At 33.6% G+C, this 21,561-nt stretch overlaps 2 protein-coding genes across 7 annotated transcripts; one reads left to right on the top strand and one right to left on the bottom strand.

Moving 5' to 3' along the window:
* Positions 1-1,390: 1,390 nt before the first annotated feature.
* LOC145942618 (uncharacterized) lies at positions 1,391-10,462 on the bottom strand. 5 transcript variants are annotated; one of them, XM_083049524.1, is made up of 10 exons: positions 9,453-10,462; positions 8,711-8,814; positions 5,586-6,058; positions 5,228-5,505; positions 3,786-5,036; positions 3,435-3,724; positions 2,918-2,995; positions 2,599-2,806; positions 2,384-2,485; positions 1,391-2,289 (listed from the first exon to the last, which is right to left on the bottom strand). In XM_083049524.1, the coding sequence occupies exons 2-10, from the start codon at positions 8,805-8,807 to the stop codon at positions 1,950-1,952; spliced, it is 3,117 nt and encodes a 1,038-aa protein (XP_082905650.1). In that variant the 5' UTR covers positions 8,808-8,814; positions 9,453-10,462; the 3' UTR covers positions 1,391-1,949. The 5 variants fall into 5 exon arrangements, with proteins under 5 accessions (XP_082905650.1, XP_082905646.1, XP_082905648.1 ...); XM_083049520.1 differs by adding an exon at positions 8,966-9,075 and having other exon boundaries at positions 1,392-2,289; positions 2,599-3,007; XM_083049522.1 differs by having other exon boundaries at positions 1,392-2,289; positions 2,918-3,007.
* On the top strand, positions 6,611-20,913 carry Dysb (dystrobrevin binding protein dysbindin). Of its 2 annotated transcripts, none has more exons than XM_083049538.1 (6): positions 6,611-7,227; positions 19,309-19,420; positions 19,623-19,912; positions 20,002-20,157; positions 20,243-20,383; positions 20,466-20,913. In XM_083049538.1, the coding sequence occupies exons 2-6, from the start codon at positions 19,365-19,367 to the stop codon at positions 20,552-20,554; spliced, it is 732 nt and encodes a 243-aa protein (XP_082905664.1). In that variant the 5' UTR covers positions 6,611-7,227; positions 19,309-19,364; the 3' UTR covers positions 20,555-20,913. The 2 variants fall into 2 exon arrangements, with proteins under 2 accessions (XP_082905664.1, XP_082905662.1); XM_083049536.1 differs by lacking the exon at positions 6,611-7,227 and adding an exon at positions 18,510-18,829.
* Positions 20,914-21,561: the final 648 nt, after the last annotated feature.

The following is a 21,561-nucleotide window of genomic DNA, read 5'->3' as shown; positions in this document are numbered from 1 at the left end:
TGCAGATATTTCTCGAGAAACTAAATCTAGATTATTCTCTTAAATGAAATGTAAAATAAGAGGCGACATAATATCTTGGAATCCACAAGACTCGCTTTATGTTCGGCTAAAAAGGAACAAAATTATTTTAATGTATTCGTTTAATTGTCCCGTTGTTAAACAAAGATGAACAATATAATGCCCAACTTATATATTACTTGTACATTTGAATTGTATCAGAAATGTCTATATGTGTTATATTCTTATTTTTATTATATATATGATACAAATATATACAATATAATCATATTATCAATCGTATTCGTCAATAATAAAGCGCTCTTCTATAAATTTGATAGACAAATGGCGACTTGAAAGTATACAAAGTATATAATACATACATACATACAAAAAAGTATATAATAAATATATATATATATATATATATAATACATCTAGATACATATATATAAATATGTATAAATACAATATATGTGTATGTATGTATGTATATATAGTGTATATGTAAAGAAAATAATTATTTACAATATAACAATAGGAATGATGATAAATAAAAATTGCATATGACTTTTCTTGTGCCTATGAATTATATTATATTTGATAATATTTAAGTATCATCTATATACTATCTTAATAACCTTATAAAGACATTTTTTCAAATATAAACAAATATAACTATTCTTTTGCTTTTTTTACTTTTTACAAAATATATGTACAACTTAATAAGTTACGTTTTAATATTTTATTAAATAGAAATAAGAGACAGTATTCTTTTTTTAACAAAACATTGTAGAATATTTTTCTTATGGTCCTATTAAAGTGTAAACGCTGCCCATTTTAAGAATTGTAATCTTTCGCATTTTTTGAGACGGAGTCTGTAAGTATCTTACATATATATATGTATGTATATGCATATAACAATATTAGGTATTACATATATAACTGTATCAATATAATCTTTTCAAATGTTGTTTGCTATCTGGCAGAATAATTCTGCTTAATTAGGTACATTAGCATTTTTCGTCGCATACATAATACAAATATACGTAAAAAAATTGTTTTTATATGAATGAACAAAACTCTTGCTTCTAAATTAAATTTTTTTTCCTAATATTGATTGAAAAAATTAGACAATTTTATATCTGAAGTTAATTAAAATGCTATTTTTTATACATATGAAATAGTAACATGATTTTATATTTAATACCGTTAATTTCTCATGAGTAGATTTTCTTTTATATATCACATTAAAGTAACAATACTGTAAAAAAAGAAGAATAATTAAATTCAATTTGTTAAATGGTTTACATATGAAATATGTAAGTTTAGCACAGAAAATTTTCTATTTAGTACATCTTTATTTAAAAAAAAAATAAAATATACATGATATAAATTATTACTTAGGATTTCATTTGTAATGATATGCGATATACTTCGTAGTTTAATTTTTTAAATTAGAATCTTTAAAGGATTTTTTAATCTTATTTTATCAAAATATAATATAATAATAATTAATAAGAAATTAAATGTGAAAAAATACTGTATTGCTCTAAAAACTATAAATAAATTAACAAATTTTATGTTTAAATCAGTCGTCAACCAATTTCTTTTTGTAACAAGGTAAAAAAAATTTTATTTTAAATAAATCCTCTCTATATATTTCTTATATAAAGAATATAAAAAAAATATACTTATATATTTGCGCACAACTGGGCAGTCATAACTGAGCTATTTTATATTCATACAAGCATATTTTCGTATATTCTTTATATAAAAGATATCGCGCATTTATATAATAATTTTACTTAAACTCTATATCACGTTCGTTTTCCTTCAATAATTAAGACAATATGTGTCATGGTCAGTGTGGCAATACAGTAATCGATTTGAATATGAGATAATAGAAGCGCGATTGCACATATTGTGAAATAGGCCAAACGCGTCCACAGTTATCTGTTTGATAAATGCTTAAGAGGACCGAGACTTAATATCGAGGTAGCACCAAGCGCACCTAGATTGCAGGTACTCGAGTTTCTTGCACCGTCTATCGTGATGATCGGCAGACCGAAGTAACCGCCGGTTTGAGCGCTCAATTGCGACAATGGTATGTAGCTTTGAATGCCCAGATTTGATAAGCGGTTTAGAACGTGCGGCGATTTTAGATCCACGACTGGTAGAGCCAATTCCGCGCCTCCATTTTGTGCCACAGTGTCGACTTCCTTGTGGTAAGTTTGTTTGTGCGTTGTCAACGCTTGAACTGTAGGATATTGAGCAGGACAAAGATTGCATCTTAAAAAAAAAAGAAAAAGATATTGTATATATCAATCAGTTCTGGTTATCGCTATTCAAAGATGAAAGCACAGAAAGAAATAATTTAACTCACCTGTGAAGAAGTTTGCTAGTCGTCCGATGAGTTGCCATGTGTTGCGTCAACATATCTTGATTTTGAAAGTTCTTATCACATACTTGACATGTTAATAACGCTCTGGAAAACACGAATATAACATGATCATGAATTGTATATACATATACATATATATAATTCACTAATTGTTTGTAATTAGATAATGACAGAAAAACAGTGGGCAGCTCTCTTACCTGGGTGGACGACCACGTCTAACGACTGGCATCTGCGGTAAAGCGTCCTGCGTAAGATCCACAGTTGGTGGTCTAGGTGGTCGTTCAACTTGTTCATTAATCGGTGCTTTGTTCTGCTTATTTTGCGGAACAGCAAACTGCCCTTGCTCCTGCGGCTTTCTTTGTGAACTAGTTGGTATGATAGAAATAGCAGAATTCAGATTGAGCGCTGTAACATTTAAAGGCTGCTGTGAAGGCCGCTGCTGCTGCTGGGAAGATACCTGCTGTTTGCTTTGTTCACTTGTCTTATTTTTATTTGCAGCTGGAGTAACTGTTATACCTCGAGCCGCGAGGACATTCGCCACCGCCTTGGCGTCAGATTTCTTTCCACTCGGATTCGACGTGCTCTGGACTTGAGCTGGGGTAGAACCTTTGGATTAGTAAAATGGCACTCTTTATTTTATTATAACGCACCTCTTCTGTGAATATAGTAATTTTCGTTAAAAAATCGATATTTATCTATAAAAATGGAACATATATATATGTAGTAAAAAAATTAAGTTAATGTGTGGAAAATAATAATAGAAAAATTTAACAAAGCAAATATTAAAAAATTATAAAATTGCAAATGTATAAATGCAAACTTAAGTTTTGCACAAAAGCACAACTCAAAAAAACATTGTTGGATAAAAAATCATAAAAACTAAATTTCATAGAAGAGGCACTTTACATAAGCTGCGATATATAAAAAAAAACATAAGCAATAACAAAAAGAAAACGACCAATTATAGTCGTAGAGAAAAAGATTTTTCATTGACAAAACAAATTCAATAATTGATTAATAAATTTAAACCTACCAGGTTGTCGAACACTCAGTGTGATCGAATCTGTGAGATGTATCGTGGAATCATTTCTATTAGTTTGTTGGGTGGTAGCTCCCTGAACATTTTGTATAACAGGTAATCCGTCGTTTCTCTTCTGTTGCGCTATGACGTGACAATCCGCGTCTTCGTTTCTATCGGGTAACAGAACATCCATACGTCTTTGCTTCGCAGCGTTATTTTGCGATTGAACTTGTATAGGTTGCTGTATGGGCCTCTTCATGCGTTGACGTGGAACTGGAGCAGTCTGTGGTAACCGTGGTGCTCTAAAAGATAAAAATAATATAACGAATAATTCGCATATATGTGTAATGTACAAGTATTTACCTGCTGTTTTGAACGATGGTAGTCGATGGCGGATGTGGATATCGGCCACGTGGAATTTGCTGGGGCAATTGTGGATGCATCTGCGGAGGAGGTGCGGCTATCGAAGGATACGGACCCGGTCCGTATTGATACAAGTGCGCCATGTGCGGAGGATAGTGTATACCTTGCGGACCGGCTACTCTATACAAGGGTGGTCGACCCGGTGGCTGTACAAAATAATTCGGCCCGTGTATCATCGTGTTTGCGCCTGGAGGAAGACTAGGAGGCATTTGCGACTGTGGAAGAGGCATACGCTGCACTTGCTGGGCCAGTTGCTGCACGGGTGGTGGTAGTTGCTCAAAGTTTATCGGCGGTATTTGCATCTGCTGACCCGAAGAAGCGCCAGCAGTCGTCGCCGGTCCTGCATTATATGTCGGCGAATTGGTTTGATGCGGCGACGTTAATGGTGAGGTTCTACTGAGCTGTTGCTGTTGCGAACTGTTCGTTGATGATGAAGATGATGATGCATCCACAGGCACGGCATGAGGCGAATGCGACGCTTGACTCAAATGCGGCGAATTCTGATTCATGTGTGGCGAGTTCGCGTTCGACAATTGATTGCGAGGAGATAGTTGGCTCACGCTCGGCGAAAGCGGAGTGCCATGTGTCTGCGCCCGATGCATCGATACCTCCATCGCCGAATGAAAGATGAGATTGGCGCATTCCGGGATATTGCACTGAAAATGACCGGCTTTACTACGATGCTCGTCTAGATGCGCAATATCTTTAAACTTCTCGTTGCAGACGCGACACGTGTTGACGGTCTCCGCCAGTTTCTCAAGGGGCACGTATTCCGATATCTCGTTGGACAAATTGTTTGATAAAGAGATCTCGTTCGGATTACGTCTCTGGTTCTCCATGAGAAAGTTATGCAAGAGCGATCCGGTGTTCTCCATGTGATCACCACCGGTATCAGCCTCTTGCTCGCCGTTCTCTTTATTGAGATTCTCATTGCTTTTACTGGATAAGTCAGTGGATAGTTGATTCCAACTAAAACTTTGTGCTTGCGGCTCAGTCGAGTCTCTGCTTTTATTTTCACTCTCGCATACCGGAGCGCGTTCCGTCGGATGATTGGAAAATGTGGAAGACTTTGGAATAATGCTGATAGAAGAATTCTGTCCTAGAGTATGTATCATATCAGAATCATGGTTTCTATCATCTTCTTCCTCCTCAGCAGACGAATTTTCGATCAATTGACTCGTTGATCTAGAACTGTAAAAAATTGCGAAATATTATAATAATTAAACGTTAAATAAAGTAAGGTAACAAAATGTAAATGTCCATATGTAAATCATTTGTAAATATGAATTGTAGAATTTATAATATATACTGATAAATTGAAAATTTATCAAAAAGAAAACTTTATCATCTGCATTATCCAATGTCATAATTTATCGACTTACTTGGATTGCTCTCCGAGTTTTTTCAAATTTTCAATAGTTTCTCTACAAGTTGCCTCTAAAGCATCTGATTCTTCGTGATCCTCGGGTTCCGATAGCCTTTTGTCGGAATTGTCATAGTTATCGTTATTTTGTATATCGTCAACATTTTGATCTTCTTTCTCAGATGGATTTGCCATATCACTCCCTACGCCAGAATCACCCTCGTTAACATCAATGGATGGTCTTTCATTATCCTCTAAAGGATCTTCTCCATCAAATTTAATGTTGTCATAATCGTCCTATGAACAAAACTGCTATAGAAAACAAAGAAAACTTTCAATTTTCAACTTTAGCACTAAACAACAAAGCAACAACTCACTTGATGATCAACCATCACGTTTTCAAAAGGTTCATTAACTGAACCTTTCGCTGCCTTGTTATCTCTTTGATCATTCTCTTTAGCACCTGCCACGTCTTCTCGCTGATGGTTCTTGACACCTGGATTAAAGTTACTATTCACTACGGTGAAAGCTTCCGACTCTGAGGATGTCTTCTTCAACGTGAGCTTCAGAGACTCGACTATGCTCTGTTTTTTCAGAGTAAGTTTCAGCAGACCCTTCTTCTCAGGATCCAACCAATATGTGTCTTCGCTCTGCTTTCTGACCTTTCCCACCTTTGGACTGGTAACTCTTCTGAGGACAATGCGGGGTTTCCTCAGATGAGTATGAATGTGGGTACGCAGTTGTTTCTTGGAAGCAAATTGCTGGCCACAGATGCCACAATCCAGCAACAATTGCTGATCGCTCAGAGTGTCGAGTTGCTCCAGCGAGCTGGGAGTGCCCGCGCGCTCTTCTAAAACAGAATACATGGATGCCGTCATTCACACTTCTCCCGCCAAGGAGGTTACACATTACTCTAAAATGTCGTATCGCGCACATGTATTACACACGCGCGCGACGTTACGTACTGACCCTATAAAGTTTGTTTTTGGTGCGCAGAAGTTACATCGTTATATCGAGAAGCTGAGGAGAAGGGAGAGAGAAAATATACCTATAGAGAAAGAGACGCGCGACAAGGAGAGAGAGAGAGAAAGAGTAAGCAAACAAGAGCCGCAAACAAAACGTACCAAGATCAAACACCGACGAGGGATCATTGTTCGCCGAACGTGGCGGTCACGTATAGTCCTCGGTGAAACGTCGCCCGTGACTTTTCCCCGCGTTTTCTCTCACCTCTGTCGAAAACTTGTTCCAATCTGACGGCGACGATGACACTCGGCCCTCGGCCCGCGACCGATCGTCAGTGCGCGCCTGCGCGCGCGCGCGCTTTCGTCTCGCGCGCACACGTCACACGCAGGAGAGGAGAGATGCACGTTACATCGGCTACGTACGTGCATATACATTTACATACCGTATGTAAACAAAGCCATGCGCGCGCGATTTTCCTCTTCGCTTTTACGACGCGATAACGTTCGCGCTGAATGGCGCAAAATGGTAGACGACGCCTTTAGGACAAAATAATTGCCTCTCGCCGATAATTGAAAACGCAACTCGCCAATCGATACGCGGTTAAGTGACCGCGTCATATTGGTCACTTTTCGTATCGGTGCCCGGTTTCCCGCCACCGATTGGTCCATCTCGCCGGTGTTCAGTGCATTGCATTCTCGAGCGTGTGTATCGCGAAAGTGCAAAAAAAAGCGCTCTAATTTTTTATTCCGTGTACTGACTAATTGGATCTTAATTGTTTTCGATCTCTGTCTTCCTTTTTGAATATAATTTGAGAGAAAAACGGAGAGAGTATATATTGAACAGTTAAATGAAAGTGGTCTCGTAAAAGATTCATTTTGGAAAAAATAACCTCGATTTTTATAAACATAAATGCGCGAATATTCAGTGCGTCCATCTCAGGAGGAGCAGATAACGGAGAAAGAAAGCATGGCGGCCTGTTGTGCATGTACGAAAATTTGGGACAACGTCGAGATGAAAAAGATATTTCGTGTCAACGGAGTATTTTAAACATCAAAGGTGAGTTACGAGATGGAATGCATCATTATACGACGCGGCGTTATCGCGAAACGATTACACACGCTTTTCCTGCCGCGTCGCGCTCTATGTTTACGAATTCCTAACCTGTAGCCTGTAGCCGACACGAGTTTGTATAACCAACGTCGCAAGAATCGAGATAATTTTTTTTTTTTTTTTTTTTTCACATTCACATATTTTTATTCCTACATATACAGGTCGCAAAGATATTCAATGTACGAAATATATGTATTTGCAAAGATATTTTTATATATCGCTATATTTTGATATTTATTATCAGTTTTGATATGTATAAAAAAATAATACTGAAAGATCTGCGAAGAACAAAAATATTGTGTGTGTGTGTGAAAAAAGACAGTAAATACACAATATTACACGCTTTGAAATAATTTATTCATGTGTCTTTTATGCGCGATTTTACAAAAGAAATTATGCGGCAATACAAAAAAGGAAATAAACTCTTTTGTACAAAGCAATAGAAATAAAAGGCAATGCAAATTAGCGAAGCAATTAGTGTTTATTATGAAATTATAATAATTCTCAAAATATATAGAAAATATATTGGAAAATCAAGAAAATATAGAAGAAAGAGAGAGTTATCAGAAATTAAAAATAATTATTCTCTCACTATGTTAGAAATTGACAAGATATATACATGTATGATATTGTCAATGTTATTGTTGCTTTTATTGTCAAAATTATATTCTGCACTGAATCAGATCTAGATTCTATATAAATTACATAATAATTATTGTATTTTTAATTTTGCTTTTATCTCTACTCGTGTAATGAATCCTTTTAATATATTCCTATCATAGAAAGATATTTATTTTATAAGCCTATGTCTGTATAATTATATAATTCATACGCTTATACAATATATCATCTTGATATTTTAATGATACGAATCCTAGATAGCAAGAGTACATTCAAAATGATGTACTCTTGTGACATAAAAAAATGTCATTAAATGTCAAAATGACATCAGTTTGCTTGGGATGTTAAGAGAATTCATTACACGAGAAAAGAGACAAATACAACATTAAAAATACAATAATTATTATGTAATATATATAGAACCTAGATCTGATTCAATGGAAAATGTGATTTTGACAGAAAAAGTAGCAGTAATATTGACAATACCATTAGCAGCTGATTTATAATTCTCGTAGATAATGTTTTTTTTTTAAACATCAAATTTTTATGAAACTTTTCTCTACAATTTAAAAATGATACAATATATGTAAAGAGATAGGATATCAATATGTTTAGACGAACAAATATCCAAATTATTTTGTACTAAACATTTTCTTAAAGAAAAAACCCAATATCTGTGATATATATAAAAGAATGATTTTACATTTATACTGATATACTGATACTTATATTCGTATTACATATTTATTACACTTGAAATTAGTATTAGTTTATATTACAGCTGATTATTGTCATACACAACACATACCGAAATTTTGTAACAGCTCCACAGCGCCGTCCTTATAGTTCTTATTTTGCGTAGAAAATTTAAATCTTTCAAAATCGTGATCCAGCGGACTGTTCATTTCCAATCTGCAAACAAATAAACAAAAACCGTAAGTTTTAATGAGAGAATGCATAGGCGGAAAAATTGTATTTGTCTCAACACATCCGATCATTATATATTCAATACACGTGGATTCATTATTCAGGCAAACAAATAAGCAAATAATTATTTACATACGACTTATAATCAGGATTGACCGGGAAAGTCCAATGAGTGGAAAAAACTGTGGTAAATTCCGATTTTTACCGTCTCGGGCTTTTTTATCCAATGGAATAAACTGACAAAAACTATAAAAATGATTACATTAAAATATATTTATATAATTTTATAAAAATATATGTGTTTGCTTTAATTAATAAATCATGTTAATCATTATAGTTAAAAAAACAAGAGAAATATAAAATCTTCTTTAATTCAAATAAATATATGAGATACATTTTTTTAAACTTTAAAGAAATAAAAAATTTATTTTATCATTTTTATTAAAAAATATCACTTTTTGCCGGTTTTTTTTTTCCGGAAAATACCGGTTTTTACCACTGGCATGGACTTTATCCAAAAAATGTGGAATTTTGCCAACCCTGCTTCTTATAATTCTCTTCTTTATTCATCGTCTTCGCGCGTAAATTTATATGTATATATTTGCGGCATGTGTCATACTTACAGTCATTGTTATCAACAATGCGGATTGTCATAAGGTCGTCAACATTGGCTTATCCTTAATCCAATTCCGAGGTTGAAATTTCACCGGATGCTAATTGGCAACACAATAACACGGATTGTAATTTATTTGCCGAAGCAAATTTCGGAGTCTCGATCTCTCTCGATCGAGTTTCGATTAAAAAAAAAAGAAAAGGAACGGATGCTATATTTTGCTAGTCGCGACAGATTTAGATCGCGCAAGATCGGTTCACGAGATGCTGAGATCGCGGAACATTACACGACACACGATGACACCGGCGATTCGACTTTTCGCGTTGAAGAGCCGCTGCGAATCGGTGAACGCACTGTTCAGCGGTAGGTAAAATCAATTAAACACGTGCGCTTAATGTGTCGCATCTTCTTGGCGCGCATCCGGACGACAGGGGGGGGAAGGGGAGGAGAAATCGTTTCTCTTATCCCGGTGGATCGCGACGATCTCCTTTTCTTTTATGTTCTTTTACGCGAGAGAGTAACTGGTGGACGCGCCGTTGTAGTCGAGCGAGTCCCTCCTGATGTGGGTATACAATATCGTACTCCCGCGCTTCCCTCGGGGAGGGGCTTTCTCTTATATATAATTAAACATGGCTGACAATATTATGGCTTGATCACTGCTGGTCGTTGCTCATATATACAATATACTACTACACTCGTCGAATCGTATATACTTTAGAGATTTGAACAAAATTCTCTCAACGGTATGATGCGCAATCTCCGATGATGGCCGCGGTCGTTCGTCGTCCAACTAGTCTCCGCGTCTAATCTCAACTTATTATTAGTTGGTGTATATATATGTATATATATATATATATATATATATATATATATATATATATATCTCGAGTTGCTAATATGGCGGCGACGAGAAAACGCGAATGAGCGGGCGCGCGCGAACGAGCGGCAGGATAATCAACTCGGTGTGAATCGGTGCCGAACTGTTGAAGGCACCGAACTGTTCAGCGACGGGTTCAGAATGTTCAGATGCGTTGTTTTGTAAGGACGCGCGCGCGCCCGTGGGGTAGCATGCGTCGTTCGCTGTTGCAGCAGACAGCCGGATTATTGCTTCCCTCCCCTCCTTCTCCCTTCCCTCTCCCTCTCCCCCTCTTCTCTTGTGTCTCCCTCCATTTGTTGCCTTCCCTCCTTCTCTTATTCTCTTGCACTGTGCGTGTTTTCTCTCCCCCTTTCCCTTCTGTCATTTTTCTTGCCGCGGCTCTCAGCGATTGGAGGATAGAACCTATATACTTGATATGTAGTATACTTCTACACGCGTGATCTGCGTATATATATTTTCTTTGCATGGAACACAACAAGTATAAAAGAGTATTATACTGAACGCGGATAGAGGAAGACGAAAAGAGAGTTAGGGAGAGGGAGAGGAGGACGCAACGGGAGAAAGCGGTTGTGGAAGGAGTTCGAATTGAAATTAAGTCAACCTAATGTACACTCAAATGCAGGTGGGGAACCAATGAGCGACAACGACGCAAGCGCAGTCCGTTGAACTATTCCATGTCCCTCGTCTTCCTTTTTTTTCCCTCCCTCTTCCGTGAATTGTCGCTTTTCCTACCATTATTCTTCTCTCTTTCTCTCCACCTACGCCGTCCTTTTTCTATCAAGTTTCCTCTCACCCCCTTCCCTCCCATTTCTTTCTTTTTCTTTCTTACTCGCACTCGCTCTTCCAAATACCGTAGCTTTCGAACGAATCCCTCATTCCATGCAATTCCCCAGCGAAATCGTCAACGCCAGCTATCCAATTGCCACCTGTCATCCATTGTACTTAAAAGCACTACCGACATTTATATCCATAATTTTACGACGGTTCTTCTGGTTTTATAGGAATTGAAGCAGTTTGTATGTTTCCTCCCTTGACATATACCACTACAGTCATTGTGAACTCTACATATATACGTATATTGATCGAAAATTGTACTACAAAAATCAACCGACAATCTAAGCACAACTCTCAAAGCTATTCTCAGAGAGCGTCATGATAAACTTATCGTACTTTATATCGTAATTGAATCTCTCGCTGTTAGCTCATTTACAATTATCATGTCGTAAAACATAGCTCCCCCCTCTTCAGCAACATTAATAGCATTTAAGTTACTACTCAAACAAAGCTCTTTCTATAATATATTATATATGTATAATATATTATAGAATATTGTTATAAATTTTTATATCTGCAATGTAAAAAAAAAAAAAAAAAAAATTGTTTAAAGAATTTATTGGCTACAACTAACAATATATATATATATATATATATATATATATATATATGCTTTATTACGTAATATTATTACCAGTAAAAGGCATCGTTGCATGTGCTGAAAAAAACTTAACAAGTATATTTTTAAATTGTATATTTTTTTTAAAGAAGACTAAAATGTGCTTGAATAGTACAATTGTATCTCCGAATAACCGGTTTGACTAACGTAGTTTACGCAAGTGAGGCGTGGCTGGTAATGGAGGTCGATGAGGACGAATATAGTAGGGGGAACTTAACGGAACATGTCGAAAACGACCGAATCTGCCGAGTCTATTGATCGTAACGGATTTCGGTCCTGAGACATTCGAATAGCACAATGCCGGGATATTCTATACTTAGCTACCAGCGTGGGGCTGCTCTACTTGGTATAAATTTAAATGAAAAAACCCCGGGAGACGAAGTAGAATGGTCGTCTGGAATTCTACAATTGTATGCCTCAGGTTTATAGGAAAAGTAGCGAGCTTGTGAAAACAAGTATATTTCTTCTTAGAATTATAGTTGACTTATAGACCTTGAAAGTTGTTGTCGTTAATCAAAGCGTTTTGTGCACAGTATGCAAGGAACTTACGCTATACACTATACATAATCAACTCTGATGATGTCATTACTCGCAATGAATAGCATTAAAAGGAGAATGTAATTTCTGACTGAAGGCCACGACGTTCCGCTTATTGTCTACAAACTGTGCCCACAATCGGGTACAAAAGCTGTTAGCGCTGTACCATATGTTTTGTTGATACGTTTCACGTCACGCGATCATATGAAACTTGTATCGCTATACATGCTGCATGCCTATTAAATAAAAATCGATATAATAGTAAATGTCTCTACAACAGCTAATACAAATACGTATGATTAGCCAGCTAGCTAGTAATTACGCCAATTTTGCGTTGTCAAGCTGCAAGCTGCATGCAATTGGATGGTCAAATATGCATCCGGCTGGCGCCGGTATTCACATTCCGCGAAATACTTGACTATCGATTCCTCTCATCTCTCCCACTCTCGCCCATATAATTCTCCCCGTCCTACGGTTAGAAATTCCGTACTAGTATGCGCAACGACCGTGTTAGTTTGCGCAGAGAGGGTAATCTCTTTCATGGAACAGGCGAGATTACCACGATATAGTAGTGGCGTAACTTGGGTATGGGAATAGGAGAGAGAGAGAGAGAGAGAGAGAGAGAGAGAGAGAGAGAGAGAGAGAGAGAGAGAGAGAGAGAGAGAGCGAGAGAGAGAGAGAGAGAGAGAGATATATAGAAAGAAAGAAAGAGAGAAATAAAAGGGAAAGGATACTGAAAATGAGAGAAAGAGAAAGATGGAAGACGCTCCTTGATGCACATTGACCCGTCGTACCCTTCTGTTGCCTCCCCTCAAGCCCAGTTTCATTACGAGTTGCGCACAACTTTCTAAGCTCGATTCCTGATGAGTTTTGTTCAAGTTACTCGGTTAAGGGAAAGGGAAAAAAGCTGCGGATTCTCGATGGCGCTTCGTTAGCGAGGCTACACATCTTACTTACAACCCGTTCGAGCTTATATTGTGTGTGAAAGCACTTCACAAATTCGGTTCCGCGACGAAAAAAATTTTTAACTCCTTTTCTTCCTGTCACTGCGCACGTTCTGCGCAAGATCCGTTCTACGAATTTACGTAACAGTTTCGATTTACGTTTTTGATATGATTGTGATAAATTTTAATGCACAATTGATATTGTCAAATTGGTAACTAATTGTAAGCGTAAGTGATACAATCATCTGGATCGCAAGCTTATTAAAATCGATTAAATTTTTTCTTGTATTATATGTCGGAAGAGAATATTATTTTCATTATTATTATTTAATATTATTTTCAATATTATCATATTGTTAAAAGTTAAAAAAAATGCTCGTTATATTTGTTTTATTGTATCGCAATAAAATAATATTTGATAAATATTAACAATCTATTATGTGTGCAATTCAAGATAATGTAGGTATCTCTTCTATAACTGAAGAATCATATAAATCATATTAAAGTTACATAATATATATATAAAACATATATTGTATCCCTGTATGTTTTGCAGAGCAGTCATAAAGCAATGCTTCAGCATAACATGTAGCTACATGTATGTCAGTCTATACAGTCAACGTGAAATGCAATAATCGAGTACAAGCCCAATATTACTCAACCGCGACGTAAGTTAATGAGTTTGCAAAAAGCGCAGTAAAAAATAATAGCGCTTTCTGTCTCGCTCTCTCCTCTCTTCTCTTTTTCTCTCTCTCTCTCATTTATGACCCCACTACTCCTGCTGTTGTAGAGGGTGAAGACGAAATAATAGCACTGGAAATTTCCACGCTCATACTGCGCCTGTGCGTCGCTGCGTTGCTGGTCAATCGGTTGCCGTTGTTGCTGGTGCGCTTGCTTGCTCTCACCTCACTCCTCACTTTGCGTGACGTAACATCAGAAACGACCAGACTCGACAGAGAGAGAATGTTTGGGAACACAGCGGGGATATTCATCTATTCTCCCGCATCTCTCCTCTTCCTCCTCTTCCATTTCCATCTACCCCAGAGACTATTCACATATCTACCTATATAGAAGAATTTCTACACATTTACCCACACACCACTAAACTTGCGGCTCGCTTTGAGAGTCCATCTCTCTCCGCCTTCGTTCTCTTCTCTTCTCTATTCCTGTTTTTTTCACATATACAATGGCTCTCCTTTTGTTACGTTCCTCACTTTTTTATCTTCGCTTTATAGCCATGCAGTTAAAGATACATTGGTATCTATATTAGTGAGCACTATTTCATAAGACTTACCTATCCTTGATCCCAGATCTTTTCACATTTTAGAATGTTTCTCAATAAAGGAGTATATTCGAAAACTTTCAAACGACGGTTATTTTTCGCGCCAATTAAAAAAAAAAGGAAATATAACTTCTTTTTATATTGAAAAGAAATTTGTTTCCCACTTTAAACTCGATATGTAATACAGCATTTTTTTGCGATGAGTTAGTAAAGTTAATTATCGAAAAAAAAACGCAGATTGTTCCTTCTTAAAACTATGTAAACAATTTTCTTTGAAACGTTCGCTTTACTTTTTTTGTATGGACGTGATGGTTTAATGTTATTTGAAGGAAAATTAAAGTTTTAAAAATATATAATTGATTAGATCATCAGCAATGCGGTCACGATATTTTCTCTCGCAGTGTGCGAGAGTTAATTCGCAATTTGACCTCGTTTGTTGACCTCACTGGTTGCTAGGCACTAGTCGCATCGACATGGTACCGTGGAACAGAGAGGAAGAGAAGGAGTTAAGCTTTCGCGACGTTGCCAAATTGTTCGCAAACGAACCAACCAACACAACGCAACCAACCAACCAGCCATCCAACCAGCCAGCCAGCAAATCGGTGATTCAATGCGTTGAAAACTTCTGACATCCTGAATGGGATAATCGGTCAATTATACGCGGCGTAATTAATCAATCGTCCAATTGACAGTTGTCTTTTCTCGATGTTTTTTTGTTTTTATATTGAGAAGTTTACACACACACACACAACTTACATAAATATATTACTTATGTAAATTATATAATTTATAATTAAATATTTTTGTAGAGATTATATAATAATAACAATTATGGAAATGTTAATATTTTAACATTTTTTATTAATTTAGGTAGAAGTAATCTCTTATCGTTTCTATTGAAAAAACTACGTTATAAAAATATGATTATGTTTTCAATATTACAAAACATTTAAATTTTTTTATCTTTAAAAATATTAGAAAATCTATCCGTTTTAATGCTGACTATAGTCTATTTTTCTTACTTTTAGCTGAAATTCTTTTCATATCTTTCACATTTTTATATCTTTCACATTTAAAATCACATACAAGCACACACATTTATATATATAATATATGTGTGTGTGTGTGTGTGTGTGTATTCTACTTTTAGAGAAAAGGAGGAAAGAAATAAAAGAATGCAGTTAAACAAAAGTTTTTGTGAGCTTTTTATACTCTCTTTCCTTTTCATTCTTTTTTCAAACTTACCCTGTTTAAAAAATGCAAGAATATATGAGTAACAAAGGTGAACTTTTATATTTTCGAAACGCAGCTGATTTTGTTGGGTTGTTTCTTCTGCTTCCCCTCGCACCTTTCTGCTTAAATTAGAATAACAAAACTACATGTGACATCATGCGACATATGAATTATGCCGATTATACGCAATTAAGCAAGCAAAATGTATCTGATATGCATTTACAACTGACATATGATGTTATGTTAATCTGTTATATATTTAGTCGCGTTTATTATGATTGCGTAAACTAATGACTAACTTCGAATGATTTACTGTATAAAAGAAAATTATTTCTAGCGCGCGTAAAATAAAATCATAATATACTTCTCTTTTTCTTTCTTTCCCTCTCTCTTTCTTTCTTTCTCTGTTTCTCTTACTTGACTTATACATTATACATATATCGATAAATTAAATATTTATCTCCCTATTTCTTTTTCTCCTGATATGATAATAAATTAATAATGATAAAACCCTATATATCTCTTTCGTCTTATTATTCAATACTCTTTATTGTTCTATCTTATAAATTATTAATTTATAATTGGATTATTGAAAAATAATTGGATAATTTTATTTTTCTCTGATATAAACTTTGATAAATCTCATATTTTTTACTTATACTTGATTAAAATATATCACATAATTTCATAACATTATAGACACATATATAGACATATTTTTGATATTGAAATATAACTAGTTAATTCTTTTTACAATATTTCCATCGAATAATATATTTTTTTTAATATCTAATACTAATTAGCTATATTTGACTTCTGCTTGCTTTAATATTATTTTTTTTTTTGCAACAAATCTTTTTTTAGCAATAGATGTCCTTGTAAATATATAGCAATCTTATAAAAAGTCTATATTACACTATTAGTTTATATTACTCAGATATATTTTGTTATGTTCTAAAATTTTAATTGTCACGTAAACACTTATTATGTTATACATACATATATTGCATTATAAAAAGAAAAACAAATGAAAAATTAATTAAGTTAAAGAACATACTAGTTTTCCAAGGAATTATTGTTACCTAAATTTACAAAAAGGTATACATCTCACAAATTTTTTAACTTGTTTTATAATATATCCAAAGTATAAAAATAAAAAAGAGACTCTTGTGTCTATGTTTCTCAATGAGCTTGATATATTATAATTGAAATTAAAGTTACTTTGAAACATTAATTACTTTTAAGTAATAAGCGGTTTTTCTATAATATAATGCAAAAAATTAGAAACTTGTCAGTTTATTTCCTCATTCACGGTTCCCTCTCAGTAACAGAAGATATACAAATTTATAATGAAAAGATATTAATAGATACTAAACTAAGAGATATTAAAAGATACTAAACTAAGAAATGTTCAGTCATTTGTCCTCTTTTTTATGTCAATATATAAAAACGCCAATAATGTTCTCATATTTAGAATGTTGAAAAATTATTATTGGAATGCGGAAATTTTCATGAGATTTAACGATGTGTTTTTCTAGCATCTCCTATGGGTGATTCAAAATAAATTAAAGAAGAGATCAATTCTTCTGTGCGAGTAATAAGAATAGAATAGATGAGAGATATATTTTTTTTATATTAACAATTTGAATGCTATGCGTATATACAAATCTGCGTTTGTATCTCTCAATTGGCAAAAATATATCAAATATTTATATAATTAACTTTAATAAATAATAACATAATTAAAAGCCATCGTTAAAATATACATGTAGTTCTGAGTAATAATTTTCTATTATTAGACTGTACTCCGAGATTTAATTTTATGCTTCATTATTCAACTATTTAAAATTTAAATTACAGAATAAAAGAGTTATTTGAATGAAATGCATACGATATAAATCAAGTGAGTTATATTACAACTAAAATAAAATATAAACCAAAATAACGCTTCTATTTTATTTGATTAATTTTCAATTTAAGTAAATATATATAATAAAAAATATACAAAATTATTTATCAAAATTAATGAACAAAATTTGTACGTTTTTAAATTATCAAGTCTCTTCCATAATGTTTAATATTTAAATCAATTAAATCTTATAGTGTGGTCGATTAATTTAACTACTCTGTTGATTAATTTACTAGCGATATATAAAAAATAAAAAACATTTAAATCTTATATATCATATAAAAAAATATATATAGGGCAAAGCTCAATCTATAGATGTATATATCATAATATATGTATATTAAAACATGGACAAAAACACAAAAATTATATATAGCCCAAAAAATAATTCTCTGCATAATTTTGTAATTAATTTAAAAGTTATTTAATTTTTGCGATTGCATTGCTTTTTTAATGAAAAATTGTAGTACTTATATATAAATTTAATGAAAAAAAATACGGCTAGCCAGATGAAATTTTTCAAACGTATTAAAAAAATTTTAACATGTATATATGCAGAATTTTATTCGATCAATACTATATTATTTTAAAAATATCTTTGGAAATATTTGTCAAATATCACTCAAATAATCAGATGCAATTTTGGGAAAAAGTTATCGAAAAAGTAACCTCATTGATGTGCAGTAATGAAAATGCAGCAGGTACGATACACTTTTTATATACACTATTATCTATTAATTAATCACAAACAGCGTGGAAGAGAAGACGCGAATATCGAATCCCGCTGTGCTTCCACCTAGATCACGCTTTCATAATTACAATCTCCTATATTTACGATCCCCCCTTTGATACCGTCAACGCGACGACGATTCAGCGAGCTTAATTATCAACAAAGCTCAATATCAAATATCTATATTGACTTCTCTGTCTGTTTAGTGTAATTTTACTCCGACGAGGATATCGTTCTTCCATTAATTAAATTTAACAATTTCCTAATTAAATCGTTAGATATGCCGCAAAAAGAGAATTCATTCTTGTGCATTGGTTAATGCTGAGAGCATTGTTTTGTAAACATTGCGAGTGCATTGTGTTCTAAACAGTTTAACTTTGTTGTGACACGTCAATCGTTTGTCAATTATTAATAAAAAACTGGTAATAAAAACAACCTTTATTTTGTGTAGTATTTTTAGTTGCGGCATTTTCTTCACTTTTTAAATTCAAAATAAGTGTAAATAAAATTTCTTTATTATCCTGTGTTTTTCATTAACAACTTGCGATGTCTTAAAATATGTAATAACACATATATGATGAAGATTTTTCATAAAATTAATGTATATTGGTGACAGCAATTTGTTGTTGAAGAAATTAAATTCAGTTGTATAATATAGTTAATATCATTCGTTGAATAATTAGATATACATAATTGTAGACTGCATTTTGAATAAATTATATATGGAAATTGTATATGGAAATAAGATTATAATTATATAAGTATAGTTTGCAGTATAGAAAAACGAACTTTATATAATATAGAAAAACTAAATACATTTGAAAGTGTAGAAAATGTTATTAGATTTACTCGTTGCATAATGTCTCTGTAAGAAAAAATTAAAATAACTTATCTATTGCAGACTGACGTACTTGAAGGCTTCGAAGAAGAATAACGAATGTTTGTCACGAACAAAATATGTTCGGATCATTACGTAGCAAGTTTCAGACAGTGCAAGAAGGTATATCTGCTAGGTAAAAGTGTTTACATTTGTTATACTGCCTGCTCTTATTTCTTATGCAAATTTAATATAGATAATAGTATCATGTGCAAAACAAATTATAATTGGCAAAAATTATGGATTGTGTAGATTAAGAGAGATTGTATAAGTTACAATAAAATAGAAATTGAATATATTTGAAAAAAATCATTATTCATTATTAATCGTTATTTCAGTATACGAGGTCTGTCGATTGCTGAACATCCAAAGAGCAAAAAGTTTGTCAACGTACGAAATGTAAATTACAATGCAGGTGCAGATGTATTGCATCACTTCCAATTACAGTGGAATGAGCTTCACGAGCTTGCGGAAGAAAATGCAGGAAAGGCTCAGGAAGCCGATACATTGATATCCTCTATTTACAACAAGCTTGAACATGAATGGAACAGTGTTGCGTGTTTAAACAGCACTCTAGCCTATATTCCGAAGATTAACAATGCCATTCAGGATCTCATGGACCAAATAGGTAGCTTAACTTTAAAGATAAACATGACAAGATCATCAAAACAAATACAAAAATTTTTCTAAAATTATGATTTATTATATGTCCTTTAGGTAATTTGCAAGAAATGTTTGAGGAAGTTGAAGGAGCTTTGTATCGATTGGAAGATCTGAATGAAATGTTAGATTTGCAAAATAGTCAGCTGGATCATAGATTTCAATTGGCTTTATACAAAGAAAAGAAGTTGATAGAATTAAATAATTTCAAAGGTATTTTATGTAATGTAATTCATTTCGTACATACAGCTAATATATTTTTATTTATATTAAATTATTTAATTATTAATTTTTTTAGCAAAACTTGGTAAAGAGCACATTGAGAGAGTCTCTCAACACGAATTAAACCAACAAAAAAAATTGAAAGAACGTCGAGAGACCTTTGAAGAAGCTTTTAAAGAGGACCTTGAAGAATACAAAGCAACTGGATCTATATCAAGTATGTTTTTATTTTTGTATTTCTTTCAACATTCAAAAAATATATATGACTATTGTAATTAATTTATCTATTACAAATCTAGAACTGCCAGTTTCCTCACAAGGCCCCTCTTTGGACGAAATAGTGTTAGACATCGATTCCAAGATATTTGATGAATTTTTAGAAAATTAGAAAAGAAGAGACCATGTGTGTGTGGGCGCTTACATTATTACAAAATTATGATCTTCAATTCAAGATGAAATTGTGTATGCATTGTATGAAATGTAATCTTTAGCTGCATTTCTTATAATTAGATATTAAGGCTGTGACTTTTGGACAATTCAAGTTTTCTAATATAGAAACCTGTAAAAATGGCGAACAAATTTTCAGATGAATTCTTCCAGAATCGTGTGTATAGATCAATGCCTGTAAAAATTGTTTTTTAAATTAGAATTTTGTATTTGTAATTTTTGTAGATATATTTTATTATTGTATCATGTATTATTTAACATTTTGATTAAAGAGAAATCTGTTTTGATCCCTATAAAAAACTTGTATTCATAAATGTATAAGTATGAGGAAAAAAATGTTAAATTTCTTTAATATATATTATATCGTATATATAAATAAGTCAACATTGCGCAAGTTCTTTATATTTGGCATAAATTTGATAAAATTAGCTTTAGAACATAACAGCTGATCAGCTGACCAGAGACCAGAGCGCTACAGTGAAAAATCGTGATACTATCGGATGCGGCATATTATCAGTCAGTTTTAACAAAAAGCTGATTAAAATTTAATTCATACAAGAAGAGCTAAACAGTAGACATTCTTTTAGGTATGATATTATTACTGCATATAAATATAATAAAATTGTAGATATTATACATTTTGGTATTTTTTTAGACTGAATTTTTGAGGTTATTTATCATCCCCCAAAGAAATACATATATTAAGTGATATCGTGGTAATATTTTTATGTTATAAATTTTAAGGGGGAACGAAGAGTTTGTCGACAAGTAATAAACAAACAAGCCTACAATGGACCCGAATTTTCAGAGGAGAAGGAGAAAGGAAAGAATCTACGACAAGTTTCAGAGAGGCTTTGCAAATACCTGCATGACTGTCACAGCAATCGCCACCCTTTTCCTCGGTTATAAGGCTTATGAATACTTTCGATATGTTCGACCTTTGGACTT

Source organism: Prenolepis imparis, unplaced genomic scaffold, assembly GCF_030444845.1.
Source record: "Prenolepis imparis isolate NDT839.2.m4 unplaced genomic scaffold, iyPreImpa1.0 SCAF_11, whole genome shotgun sequence".
In the NCBI taxonomy this organism is placed as follows: domain Eukaryota; kingdom Metazoa; phylum Arthropoda; class Insecta; order Hymenoptera; family Formicidae; genus Prenolepis; species Prenolepis imparis.
Note: the sequence above shows the minus strand (reverse complement) of the source record. Positions and strands in the feature narration are given on the sequence as shown.